Genomic DNA, 13,425 nt, shown 5'->3' on the forward strand with positions numbered 1-13,425 from the left:
TTATTTTACAATTTTTAACACTGAAATAAAAAAAATAAAAAAATTATCACTTTTATTCCTATTACAAGGAATGTAAACATCCCTTGTAATAGAAAAAAGCATGACAGGTCCTCTTAAATATGAGATCTGGGGTCAAAAAGACCTTAGATCTCATATTTAGACTTAAATGCAAAAAAAAAAAAAAAAATTTGGAAATGTCATTTTTTCAAATGACAAAAAAAAAAACTGTTGCTTTAAGACGCTGGGCGGGACTGACGTTTTGACGTCACTTCCGCCCAGCAGAGCTATGGGGACGGGTGAAGGAGATTTTTCCTTCAGTCTCATCCCCAGTCACCAGCCGAACGGTCCCGTTCGCCTCCGCCGCTACCGACGGCTACGGTAAGCGGCGGAGTGCGCGGGAGAGCGGCGGGAGGGGGGGCCCCTCTCCCGCCACCGATAACGGCGATCTTGCGGCGAATCCGCCGCGGAGACCTCCGTTATCGTGTACCGGACCGCCCACTGAAGAGATGAATATCTAGATTGTGGCAGCAGCTGCTGTCGTTACCGAGATATTCATCTTTAAAGTGATGACGTATAATGACGGTGGGCGGTCGGCAAGTAGTTAACCCTTTCACTCCCTTTTTCATTTTCACAGTAATCAGTGCATTTTTATAGCACTTTTCGCTGTGAAAATGACAACGGTCCCAAAAATGTGTCAAAAGTGTCCGATGTGTCCGCTATAATGTCGCAGTCACGGAAAAAATCGCTGATCCTGCCGGCCCAGGAGTCGGGACTTCCTATTACAGAGGCCGCTGAGTAAACGCTCGTCCCGCCCCCTCTCCGTTCTCTCCGAAGCAGCCAAAATTGCAGTATCGGCGAAAAACACGCACACACTATTTGCAACCGATTTGCAGGGTGAAAAGGTGAGTGTTATACGCCAATAAATACAGTAATTATTTTTCATTATTAAACTGTCCATAAAAATACTATAGGAAACCAAGAGGAATGACAAGTATTCTCCTAATAGACATTTTTTTAAAGATGTTTTTAAAATGTGACTTGCGATTTCTATTGGCATCTAAAACAACTAAGAATCGAATGCAGCGTCTCCTAATATGCAATTGTTGCATTGGTGTTACAATTGCATAGAAAGGGTTACAATTGTGGATTGCATTGATATATTTTCTTATCTCAACAGATGTTTTGTGAATCTACAGCTCCCCCCAGCTGCACCAAAACCACACTGATTCCTGACAGCCTTCCCCACCGCCAGCAAGGTCAGGGAGTGTGGTGTTTTCTCACCTCCATGTGGAATAAAGAGTGTGATAGGGGAAGGTTCTAATTGCCAATGGTCGGCATAGAAACTATATCCAGGCTCCAGGCAGTGTGGCTACAGCTCACTGTGTGTGGGGGAGGAGTAAAAAAAAAAAAAAGGCTGCAGTATGCAGTGGGGGAGGGGAGGCAGTTTTGCTGACTACTCATCAGAAACCCTGTGGCTGTTCCTTTGATACATTCCCTAACTGACAGCAATTGTGGCCTTCGCCCTGCCGGGGAAAAAAAAAATGGAGAAGAGGTATGATTGAGTTTTCACATATCCCTTGGGTATTTAATGGGGTGTGGGATTGAGAGTAGCTTTCATGCACAGTAGACTACAGGGCACATGTGGGGTGGGGTGATGCCATTTATAGGATGAGCCTTTGCACTGGTTCCATTAGCCTCTGTCTAGCAAGGAAAAGTAGACAGACAATTTGAGTAGGCCTAAGCAAGGAAAATGGCCTAAAGTCTCGTACACCTGGCCGAGGAACTCGATGGGCGAAACACATCGTTTTGCTCGTCGAGTTCCTTGTTAGGCTGTCGAGGAACTCGGCGAGCCAATTTTCTCCATTCCCGTCGAGGAAAAAGAGAACATGCTCTCTTTTTGGCTCGACGAGTTCCTCGAAAAATGTACACACGACCAGTTTCCTCGGCAAAAAAAAACCCCAGCAAGTTTCTTTCTGGTTTTTGCCGAGAAACTCGGTCGTGTGTACGAGGCCTAAGACAGCCTCGCTGTCAGCCAAGGAAGGTCAGTAGAAGCCTGCTGTGTTCGAGCCTCCTACCGACTTTCGAGGTTGTTAAATGTCTCTGGCAAACTCCATGCAAATGGTACATAAGGAATAACCTCACCACCCTGATGCAGCAAGGCAAAAATTCTAACCTCATAGCCACCTTGCTGACCATGTCATAATAATTCCATCAAAGATATTAATTCCAAACTTTTTACTGGACAACTAATACCAAGGCCATGCATGAGTTAATTTTTCTAGTAAAGTAAGGACCAAAAGTTTGTACTTTCCTTTGTAGCTGAGACTTTTTCAGCCATATTTGGGGACTCCTACGAACCCTCTCGTACCTTACTCTTCTAGGAATAGAGGCCAAAGATGGCCTCACTATCAGCTAAGGAAGGTCAGTGGAACCCAACGTTGCTGTGTTCGGGCCTCCTACCGAATTTCGAGGTTGTTAAATATCTGATATTGGTTGAATGAAGGTCACATTGGCAGTTGTATGTGGTTATCTGTTATTGGATATTGGGCATTTGAATCATCTATCCTCCCTTAAAGGCAAAAAGAACCTTCAGTAAAAGAAGGCTGAAGCTGAGGGTTGAGGTGCAATGATATTTGCAAGCAATCAAAAAAAGTCATAACTCTTCTGAGGGACATCAAACAGTAACAACCCCGTCCAAGAAGAAATCATGAATTTATTTATTTATTGTATTTATATAAAACTCGGCATGCTGCACATAAGAGTACACAGAAGCATTTCCATAGGCCTCACTCCACAAGAGCTTATGGTTTATAGTCCCGATTATACCCGCACACACAAAAAGGGTCATCTTGATGAGCAACAAAAATATTTTCATGGCCCTTTTAAATCTTAGGAGGAATCTCAGGCAAATGCCATGCAGATGGTAAATAATGAATAACCTCATCACTCTGATGCAGCAAGGCAAGAATGCTAACCTCATAGCCACCTTGCCTCACTTCCATCAAAGATGATGATTCCGAAATTCTGAATATCAAGGCCATGCATTAGTTAATTTTTCTAGTAAAGTAAGGATGAAAGTTTGTACTTTCCTTTTTAGATGAGACACTTTCAGCCATATTTGGGAATCATTATCTTTGATGGGATTGTTATTACATGGTCAGCAAGGTGGCTATGAGCCAAGTATTTTTGTTGCCCCTCAAGATGACCCTTTTTGTGTGTACGGGTATAATCGGGGCTTTAGACTATAAGCTCCTGTGGAGTGAGGCCTATGGAAATGCTTCTGTGTATTCTGATGTGCAGCATGCCAAGTTTTATATAAATACAATAAATAAATTCACGATTTCCTCTTGGACGGGGTTGTTCCTGTTTGATGTCCCTTTAGAAGAGTTATGACTTTTTTTGATTGCATGCAAACATTGTTGCACCTCAACCCTCAGGTTCAGCCTTCTTTTACTGAAGGTTCTTTTTGCCTTTAAGGGAGGATATATGATTCAAATGCCAATATCCGATAACAGATAACCACATATACATGCCAATCTGACCTTCATTTAACCAATATCAGATATTTAACAACCTCGAAATTCGGTAGGAGGCCAAGACACAGCAGGCTTCTACTGACCTTCCTTGGCTGATAGTGAGGCCATCTTTGGCCTCTATTCCTAGAAGAGTAAGGTGCAAGAGGGTTTCTTCCAGGGCCGTCTTTAATGTTGGGCAAAAGGGGGAGCTGCCCTGGGCCCTGTCATTGTTGTGGGGCCCAAAGCAGTTGCCTCATACTTGCCAACTATCCCAGTTTAAATTCCCTCGTCCCTTGAGGTTTTAGTCCTGTTATTGTCGAGCTCTGCCCTATTGTTGTGTACAAATGACTCCCATGCAGACCCTGGGGTAGATTCAGGTAGGGACTGCGTATTTTTGTGCGGGCGTAACGTATCCTATTTACGTTACGCCTCCGCAACTTTGACAGGCAAGTGCAGTATTCACCAAGCAAAGTTGCGGCGGCGTAGCGTAAATAGGCCGGCGTAAGCCCGCCTAATTCAAATGTGGAAGATGTGGGCGTGTATTATGTAAATGTATTGTGACCCTACGTAAATGACTCTTTTTCCGAGCGGCGCATGCGCCGTCCGTGAAAGTATCCCAGTGCGCATGCTCGAAATTAACCCGCAACAAGCCAATGCTTACGACATTGACGTCATTCTACGCAAAGCCCTATTCGCGAATGACTTACGCAAACGACGTTACATTCTCAAAATTCGAGGCGGGAACGACGGCCATACTTAACATAGGATACGCCTCATATATCATGGGTAACTATACGCCGAAAAAAGCCTTACGGAAACAACGTAAAAAAATGCGCCGGCCGGACGTACGTTCGTGGATCGCCGTATCTAGCTAATTTGCATGCTCGCCGCGGAATTCGCCACCTAGCGGCCAGCGTAAATATGCACCTACGATCCGACAGCGTACTAAGACGTACGCCTGTCGGATCGAGCCCAGATTCAGTTGTATCTTGTTTTGCGGATACAAAACACAGATACGACGGGGCATTTTAAAAATTACGCGACGTATCCATAGATACGCCGGCGTAATGAGTTTTTGTGGATCTGGCCCCCTGTGTTTACATGTAAATTCTGGCATTGATATGCAAATTTGCGGTGGAATTCATATGTAATTAGAGGCGGACTGGCAGCAGTCATATGTAAATAGAGGCGGTATGCATATGTATCATGCCCCACTGAGGTCATTTCCACCATCGTCTATACTGAATGCTGTCCACTGGGGAGATAAAGGGCCATGTTTGAAAGTCCTGCCTGCAACTGTGGTCATTAAAGTGTTACAAAACCCAGTAATATGAAAATAGTTAATCTGACTCCAACAGCTTATAAATCTTCTTTTTACATTCAAATATTGCTACCATATACCTTTTTGGCTGATCTGTATACCACGGCCAGTGATAAACTGCAGTTTCTCCAGTGCTGAGAGTTAAGGTAGTAGTTTTCCACTGCAGCCTGTATACATGCCCATATGTGTGATGTCAATATCATGTGACCTGGCTAGCTCAGGGGCCCCGAGAATTTTTTGCCAGGGCCCAGTCAATATTAAAAATGGCCCTGGTTTCTTTCTTTTTTTTCTTATGCTGCGTACACACACAAGGAACATTCCGACAACAAAACCGTGGATACATTTCTGATGGATTTTGTCTCAAACTTGTGTTGTATATACGCGGTCGCACAAATGTTGCGAACATCAAGAACGCGGTCACGTACAGCACATACGACGGCACAATAAAACGGAAGTTCCATAGCAAGTGCGCCACCTTTTGGACTCCTTCTGCTAATTTCATGTTAGTAGAAGATTGGTGAGAGACGATTCACGTTTTTCAGCTTCTTGCTTTTCAGTCCGTAACAGTATGACGAATGTGCTATCTCCATTACGAACGCTAGTTTTACCAGACCGATCGCTTCCGTCTCGTACTTGATTCAGAGCAGGCGTGGAATTTTGTGGCTCGGAATCGTCTACACACGCTCGGAATTTACCAGAACGGATTTTGTTGTAACCAGCTCTCAAATTTTTGTTGTCGGAAATTCCGACAGAAAATGTCAGATGGGGCCTACACACGGTCAGAATTTCCGAATGCACATGTCTACTTATATATTGCCGTCAATTTACATAGCGCTTTACATATTTATTATTAACATTTATATTTACATTCACAATAGTTCCTACCCTTAAGAAGCTTACAATCTAACGTCCCTAGCTCACATTCATACATACACATACTAGGGCCAATTTGGACAGGCACCAATTAACCTGGCCGAGATGCAACCCGGTAATGGGCAGGCCGAATGTATCAAGTTGATCAATCGATCCACTTGGGTACAACTAGTCTGCCAAATTCTCTTGCGATCCTGGCTAGCAGCTGCTAGCAATAATCACTTGGGTACAACCAGTCTGCCGAATTCCCATTCCCGATTATCGCTAGCAGCTTCTAGCAATAGTCAATGTCTCTTCACCCACCCTTGTGAAGACAATGGCCTGGCAGGAGGGATTTCCGCATCAACGCTGCCTGTGTTGATGGGAGGAATCAAGTAAATTTGCACCGTATATTGTGGGTCTTGCCTTCACTTCCTGTCCCATAGACAAACAGGAAGTGAAAAGGAAATCCCTGCAAATTAAGAGAATCTCTTGGGGATCCCCAGGTCACCAGAACTAGTGTGCCCATTGGAAAATTTTCCCTCTATCACATTTCTGGGGACATCCCAAAATTTGGTGTTTTATTTTACTTTTCCTTTCAGGTATAATGGTAAACACGACATAGAGAGGGTGAATCTCCCTAATGGGGCACAGACAGCAATAACAATTAACAGGGGTTCTAATCCTTCTCCATGCTATCCAAAACTAAAAAAAAAAAAAAAAAAAATTGCCCTTAGTTATACTTTATCTTAAAAGTGAATCATTCAGTTATAACTCAAACATAGTCACAGCTCCCAACTGTCCCTGATTTTGAGGGACTGTCCCTGTTTTGGAGCAATGTCCCTCTGTCCCTCATTTTGGTCTGATCTATATAGATGTATATAAAATGCACTTTTTATCTTTCAAAAAGTGTTTCCCAGCGCTAAACCTTTCATCCAAATTCTAAATTGCTGCATTTGTAAATTTTAAAAGCCAATATAAAGGAATAGGAGTGGTAAAAAAAAGTCCTTGTGGATTTTAAAAGGGGTGTGTCAGGGGGGCGTGTCCTATAAAAAAAACGCAATAAGCGACTGGTTTGCGCAAAAGTTATAGCGCCTACAAAATAGGGGACAGAATTATTATTTTTTATTATTTTTTTTTTACTAGTAATGGCGGCGATCTGCGATTTTTATTGGGACTGCGACATTATGGCGGACACATTTTTGGCACCATTCACATTTATACTGCGATCAGTGCTATAAATATGCACTAATTACTGTATAAATGTGACTGGCATTGAAGGGGTTAACACTAGGGGGTGAGGAAGGGGTTAAATGTGTACCCTGCATAGTGTTTTCTAACTGTGGGGGGAAGGGGACTGACTGGGGGAGGTGACCGATCTGTGTCCCTATGTACAAGGAACACAGCATCGGTCTCCTCTCTCCCTGACAGGACGTGGATCTGTGTGTTTACACACAGAGCTCCACGTCTTGTCCCTGTAACCGCCGATCGCAGGTGCCTGGCGGACATCGCGGCCGCCAGGCACGCGCATCGGCATCTCAGTGATGCGGCGCTCGCGCGCCCCCAAGTGGCTAGAGGCAGTATATAGACGGCCTCCCGGAAATTAAGATCCACACTGCGGCCGTATAAAGTCGTACAGCCGTCAGGAAGTGGTTAAAGCGGGAGTTCACCCTAAAAAAAAAATTTAACCTTAGATTGATGCTTATTTTGTCTAGGGCAGGCATGTCCAAAGTCAGGCCCGTGGGCCAATTGCGGCCCGCGCTCCTGTTTAATGTGGCCCCCCCTTGTAATTTTGATATAGATCTTTAGTTCCCCCCCAGGGCCACAAAATATATTTACTGTATCGGCGCTGCCTCGGAGGGGGCGTGATGAGAGCCGTCAGTTTACATACAGGAGAATCTCCTGTTTACTCGGCTGCATCTGTAATAGGAAGTCCTGTCTCCTGGGCTGTCATTGGGCGACTGTTCTGTCTATGATTTGGAGGCGGGACTTTGTATTAAAGAGGCCGCCGTGTAAACAGGAGATTCTCCTGTATGTAATCTGTTGGCGCTCGTCTTGTCCCCTCCGAGGTTGCAGATGGGCATCGATCAGGCTTCACTGATGGCAATGGTGTGGCTGCATTCATGGGCGCTAACCCTTTATTTTGCTTCCCAGTTCTTTATTTATTTAAAATACGTTTTTTCCTGAATCTTCCAGGTGCGTGTTATACGCCGATAAATATGGTATATCCAAATAACACGCCCAAGCTCAACCTTAGCCCTGAGCAGCACTCTGGGATTCGTTGGGGCCACAAAAGATATCTATCGCCACAAGGGAAAGAGAATTATTGTTAGGCAGTCTAATAGTTGCTCGGATGAACACACAGAATTTTAATGGTTCAAAGAATGTCAGGCAAAATGGTCGGCCCTCACGTGCGTTTACTTCATCAAATCTGACCCTCTTTGAAAAAAGTTTGGACACCACTGGTCTAGGGGAATCGGCTAGTTTTTTTTAAAATCGAAGCTGTACTTACCGTTTTAGAGAGCGATCTTCTCCGCCGCTTCCGGGTATGGGCTGCGGGACTGGGCGTCCCTTCTTGATTGACAGGCTTCCGACGGTCGCATCTATCGCGTCACGAGTAGCCGAAAGAAGCCGAACGTCGGTGCGGCTCTATACGGCGCCTGCGCACCGACGTTCGGCTACTTTCGGAAAATCGTGACGCGATAAATGCGACCGTCGGAAGCCTGTCAATCAAGAAGGAACGCCCAGTCCCGCAGCCCATACCCGGAAGCGGCGGAGAAGATCGCTCTCTAAAACGGTAAGTACTGCTTAGATTTTAAAAAAACTAGCCGATTCCCCTATTCAAAATGAGCATGAATCTAAGGTTAAAAATGGTCATTTCCGGGTGAACCTCCACTTTAAGCAATCTTGTTTTTTTGTTCAATTCTCCTTTAAGGGGGAGTGGCAAGGGGTGTGTCCTACACCTGCATACTTTTGCTGATAGGTGTCCCTCATTCCCATCTCAAAAAGTTGGGAGGTGTGTTATTTTATACCATAAGTAAAACTAAAATTTAATTGATCAGAAAGACAGATTTTACATGCAACAGCACCTTGTCTATATACACAATTATATGACATACCGGCTGCATTTTTTAAAACATTAAAAACTATTTTTTATAAATAAGACTTCCTATTTCCATTTGGCATAAAGGCGACTTTGCACCAAAAGCAGCACCATTGAATTATGCAACTGTTGCCTTTGCATTACGATTGCTTAGAAAGGGTTACAGCCGTGGCTTGCATTTATACTTTTCCTACCACTAGCAAATGTTTTATGAACCTACAGCTCCCCCCAGCTGCACCAAAACCATTAAAAAAAATTTAACAGCCTTCCCCACCGCCAGCAGAGTCAGGGAGTGTTGTATTTTCCCACCTCCAAGTGGAATTAAAAAATAGTGTGATAAGGGAAGGTTCTAACTGCCAATGATCAGTATAGAAACTATATACAGGCTCGAGGCAGCGTGGCTACAGCTCACTGCGTGTGGGGGGAGGAGGAGAGAAAAAAAAAAAAAAGCTGCAGCATACAGTGGGGGAGGGGAGGCAGTATTGCCGACTACTCACCAGAAACCCCGTGGCTGATCCTTTGAAAGATTCCCTGACAGCACATTAACATTCAGCAATTGTGGCCTTCGCCCTACCGGGGGGGAAAAAAATGAAAAAGAAGAGGTATGATTACGTTTTCACATATCCCTTGGGTATTTAATGGGGTTTAGGATTGAGAGCAGCTGTCATGTACAGGAGACTGCAGGGTACATCCTTTGCTGGTAGGGGGAGGGGGTGGGTGATGCCATTTATAGGCTGTGCCTTTGCACTGGTTCCATTAGCGTCTGTCTAGCAAGATAATTGTCTAGATAGACAATTTGAGTCGGCCTAGGGAAGGAAAATGGCCAAAGATGGCCTTACTGTCAGGCTTGGAAGGTCATTAGAGGCCTGCTGTGTGCCGGTCTTCCTCCAGCTTTCAAGGTTGTTAAAAGTCCGATATGTATGCGGTTACTCTTCTAGGAATAGCGGCCAAAGATGGCCTCACTATCAGACAAGGAAGGTCAATAGAAGCCTTGTGTGTTCAGGCCTGCTACCGAAGTTCGAGGTTGATTAATATCTGATATTGGTTGTATGAAGGCCACATTGGTGTGTGTATGCGGTTGCTCTTCTAGGAATAGAGGCCAAAGATGGCCTCACTATTAGCCAAGGGAGGTCATCCAAAGCCTGCTGTGTGCCGGTCTTCCTCCAGCTTTCAAGGTTGTTAAAAGTCCGATATGTATGCGGTTACTCTTCTAGGAATAGCGGCCAAAGATGGCCTCACTATCAGACAAGGAAGGTCAATAGAAGCCTTGTGTGTTCAGGCCTGCTACCGACGTTCGAGGTTGATTAATATCTGATATTGGTTGTATGAAGGCCACATTGGTGTGTGTATGCGGTTGCTCTTCTAGGAATAGAGGCCAAAGATGGCCTCACTATCAACCAAGGAAGGTCATCTGAGGCCTGCTGTGTGCCGGTCTTCCTCCAGCTCTCAAGGTTATTAAAAGTCCGATAATAGTTGAATGAAGGCAGCATTGGTATGTGTATGTGGTTATTTTTCTAGGAATAGAGGCCAAAGATAACCTCACTATCAGCCAAGGAAGGTCAGTAGAAGCCTTGTGTGTTCAGGCCTCCTACCGACTTTCGAAGTTGTTTAATATCGGATATTGGTTGTGTGAAGGCCACATTGGTGTGTGTATGCAGTTACTCTTCTAGGAATAGAGGCCAAAGATGACCTCACTATCAGCTAAGGAAGGTTAGTAGAAGCCTGGTGTGTTCAGGCCTACTACCAACTTTCGAAGATGTTTAATATCTGATATTGGTTGTATGAAGGCCACATTGGTGTGTGTATGCGGTTACCTGTTGTCTAATATTGGCATTTGACTCTTATATCCTCAGTTCAATTCAGAAAGAGCCTTCGGTCGAAGAAGGCTGAAGTTGAGCATTAAAGTGGAACTTCACGCTCCCAATCAACATTGATTATTTTAAAGGAGTTGTAAAGGCAAAAGGTTTTTTATCTTAATGCATTCATGATGCCATAATCCATAGGCAAATCAACACAAAGGGCACAGTTGGGCAGGCAGAAAGACACAATACGGGTCAGAAGGGCACAGTGCAGGTTCTGGGACACTGACCGGGACAATGCCATTCTGGGACAGCTTAGTAAAAAGCTTGACTATCCCAGCTAATCTGGGACAGTTGGCAAGTATGATGTAATGCAAGATTATCATGAGGCCCCCATGCACCTGGGGCCCCTGGGCAGTGCCCATGGGTGCCCATGCATTAAGACAGCCCTTATCAGGGCCTTTTTGAGTCTTAGGAGGAAACTCAGTAAAACTCAATGCAGATGATTCCAAAATTACAACTAAAACCAGGGCCATGCATGAGTTAATTTTGTAGTAAAGTAAGGACCATAACTTTGTGCTTTATTCTGTAGCTAAGACTCTTTCAGCCATATTGGGGAACTCTTACAAATCCTCCTAGACCTGTTACCAAACACTTTCTACCCTACTCTTCTAAGAAGTGCTGCGTACACACGATCGGAAATTCCGACAAGCAAAACTTGTTTTCTTGTCGAAATTTCCGCGCCATTTGTGTTACAATTGCTTAGAAAGGGTTACAACTAGGGTTGTCCCGATACCGATACCAGTATCGGGACCGATACTGAGTATTTGCGGGAGTACTTGCACACCCGCAAATACCCCGATGCCTAAATAGAATACTTGGCCCCCCGCCGCCGCCACCGTATATCGCAAATCCGCCGCTGCCGCGTTAATCACCGTGCGGCAAACATTACAGGCACCTTTAGTTTGAATAGCTGTTTTGCCCGCCGCACCGTGTATAGACACTCCCCCTTGGACGGATCTGTCCAATCCCGAGCAAGGGGGAGTGTCCTTTACACGGCGTGGCAGGGAAAACAGCTATTCAAACTAAAGCTGCCTGTAATGTTCGCCGCACGGTGATTAACGCGGCGGCGGCGGCGGCATCATCATTAGGTATGGGGGACATGGCTGCATATGTTTGGGGACATGGCTGGATATATGTGGGGGGACATGGCTGCATATATGGGGGACATTGCTGCATCTATGGGGGACATGGCTGCATCTATGGGGGACATGGCTGCATATATGTGGGGGGACATGGCTGCATATATGTGGGGGGACATGGCTGCATATATGTGGGGGGACATGGCTGCATATATGGGGGACATGGCTGCAATATGTGAGGGGACATGGCTGCAATATGTGGGGGGACATGGCTGCATATATGTGGGGGGACATGGCTCCATATATGTGGGGGGACATGGCTGCATATATGTGGGGGGACATGGCTGCATATATGTGGGGGGACATGGCTGCATATATGTGGGGGACATGGATGCATATATGTGGGGGACATGGCTGCATATGTGGGGGACATGGCTGCATATGTGGGGGACATGGCTGCATATGGGGGGGACATGGCTGCATATGGGGGGGACATGGCTGCAATATGTGGGGGAAATGGCTGCATATGGGGGGGACATGGCTGCGCCGTGTATAGACACTCCCCCTTGGACGGATCTGTCCAATCCCGAGCAAGGGGGAGTGTCCTTTACACGGCGTGGCAGGGAAAACAGCTATTCAAACGAAAGCTGCCTGTAATGTTCGCCGCACGGTGATTAACGCGGCGGCGGCATCATCATTAGGTATGGGGAACATAGCTGCATATGTTTGGGGACATGGCTGGATATATGTGGGGGGACATGGCTGCATCTATGGGGGACATGGCTGCATCTATGGGGGACATGGCTGCATATATGTGGGGGGACATGGCTGCATATATGTGGGGGGACATGGCTGCATATATGTGGGGGGACATGGCTGCATATATGGGGGACATGGCTGCAATATGTGAGGGGACATGGCTGCATATGTGGGGGGACATGGCTGCAATATGTGGGGGGACATGGCTGCATATATGTGGGGGGACATGGCTCCATATATGTGGGGGGACATGGCTGCATATATGTGGGGGGACATGGCTGCATATATGTGGGGGGACATGGCTGCATATATGTGGGGGACATGGATGCATAAATGTGGGGGACATGGCTGCATATGTGGGGGACATGGCTGCATATGTGGGGGACATGGCTGCATATGGGGGGGACATGGCTGCATATGGGGGGGACATGGCTGCAATATGTGGGGGAAATGGCTGCATATGGGGGGGACATGGCTGCATATGTGGGGGACATGGCTGCATATGTGGGGGACATGGCTGCATATGGGGGGGACATGGCTGCATATGGGGGGACATGGCTGCATTTGTGGGGGGGACATGGCTGCATTTGGGGGTCACATTTAAAAAAAAGTATCGGTATTCGGTATCGGCGAGTACATAAAAAAAAAGTATCGGTACTTGTACTCGGTCCTAAAAAAGTGGTATCGGGACAACCCTAGTTACAACGGTGGCATTTATTTATTATTTTCTACCACTGGCAAATGTTATTTTTTTAAACCTACAGCTCCCCCAGCTGCACCAAAACCAGTCAGGCAGCCAGTCACCACCACCAGCAAGGTCAGGGAGTGTGGTATTTTTTGACTTCCACGTGGAAAGAAAATAGTGCGATAAGGGAAAATTCCAACTGCTAATGATCAGCATAGAAACCGTATCTAAGCTCCAGGCAGTGTGGGG

General features: G+C 45.8%; 1 protein-coding gene across 1 annotated transcript in view; it reads left to right on the forward strand.

Moving 5' to 3' along the window:
- Positions 1–9,364: 9,364 nt before the first annotated feature.
- The window catches only part of CCDC71 (coiled-coil domain containing 71), a 68,930-nt gene continuing 64,869 nt past the window's right edge, over positions 9,365–13,425 (forward strand). The window contains exon 1 of the mRNA XM_040358899.1: positions 9,365–9,393. Coding sequence (XP_040214833.1) covers positions 9,380–9,393 — 14 coding nt within the window. The 5' untranslated portion in view covers positions 9,365–9,379. The remainder of the gene's footprint in view (positions 9,394–13,425) is intronic.

This window comes from Rana temporaria, chromosome 7 (genome assembly GCF_905171775.1).
Source record: "Rana temporaria chromosome 7, aRanTem1.1, whole genome shotgun sequence".
Lineage (NCBI taxonomy): Eukaryota > Metazoa > Chordata > Amphibia > Anura > Ranidae > Rana > Rana temporaria.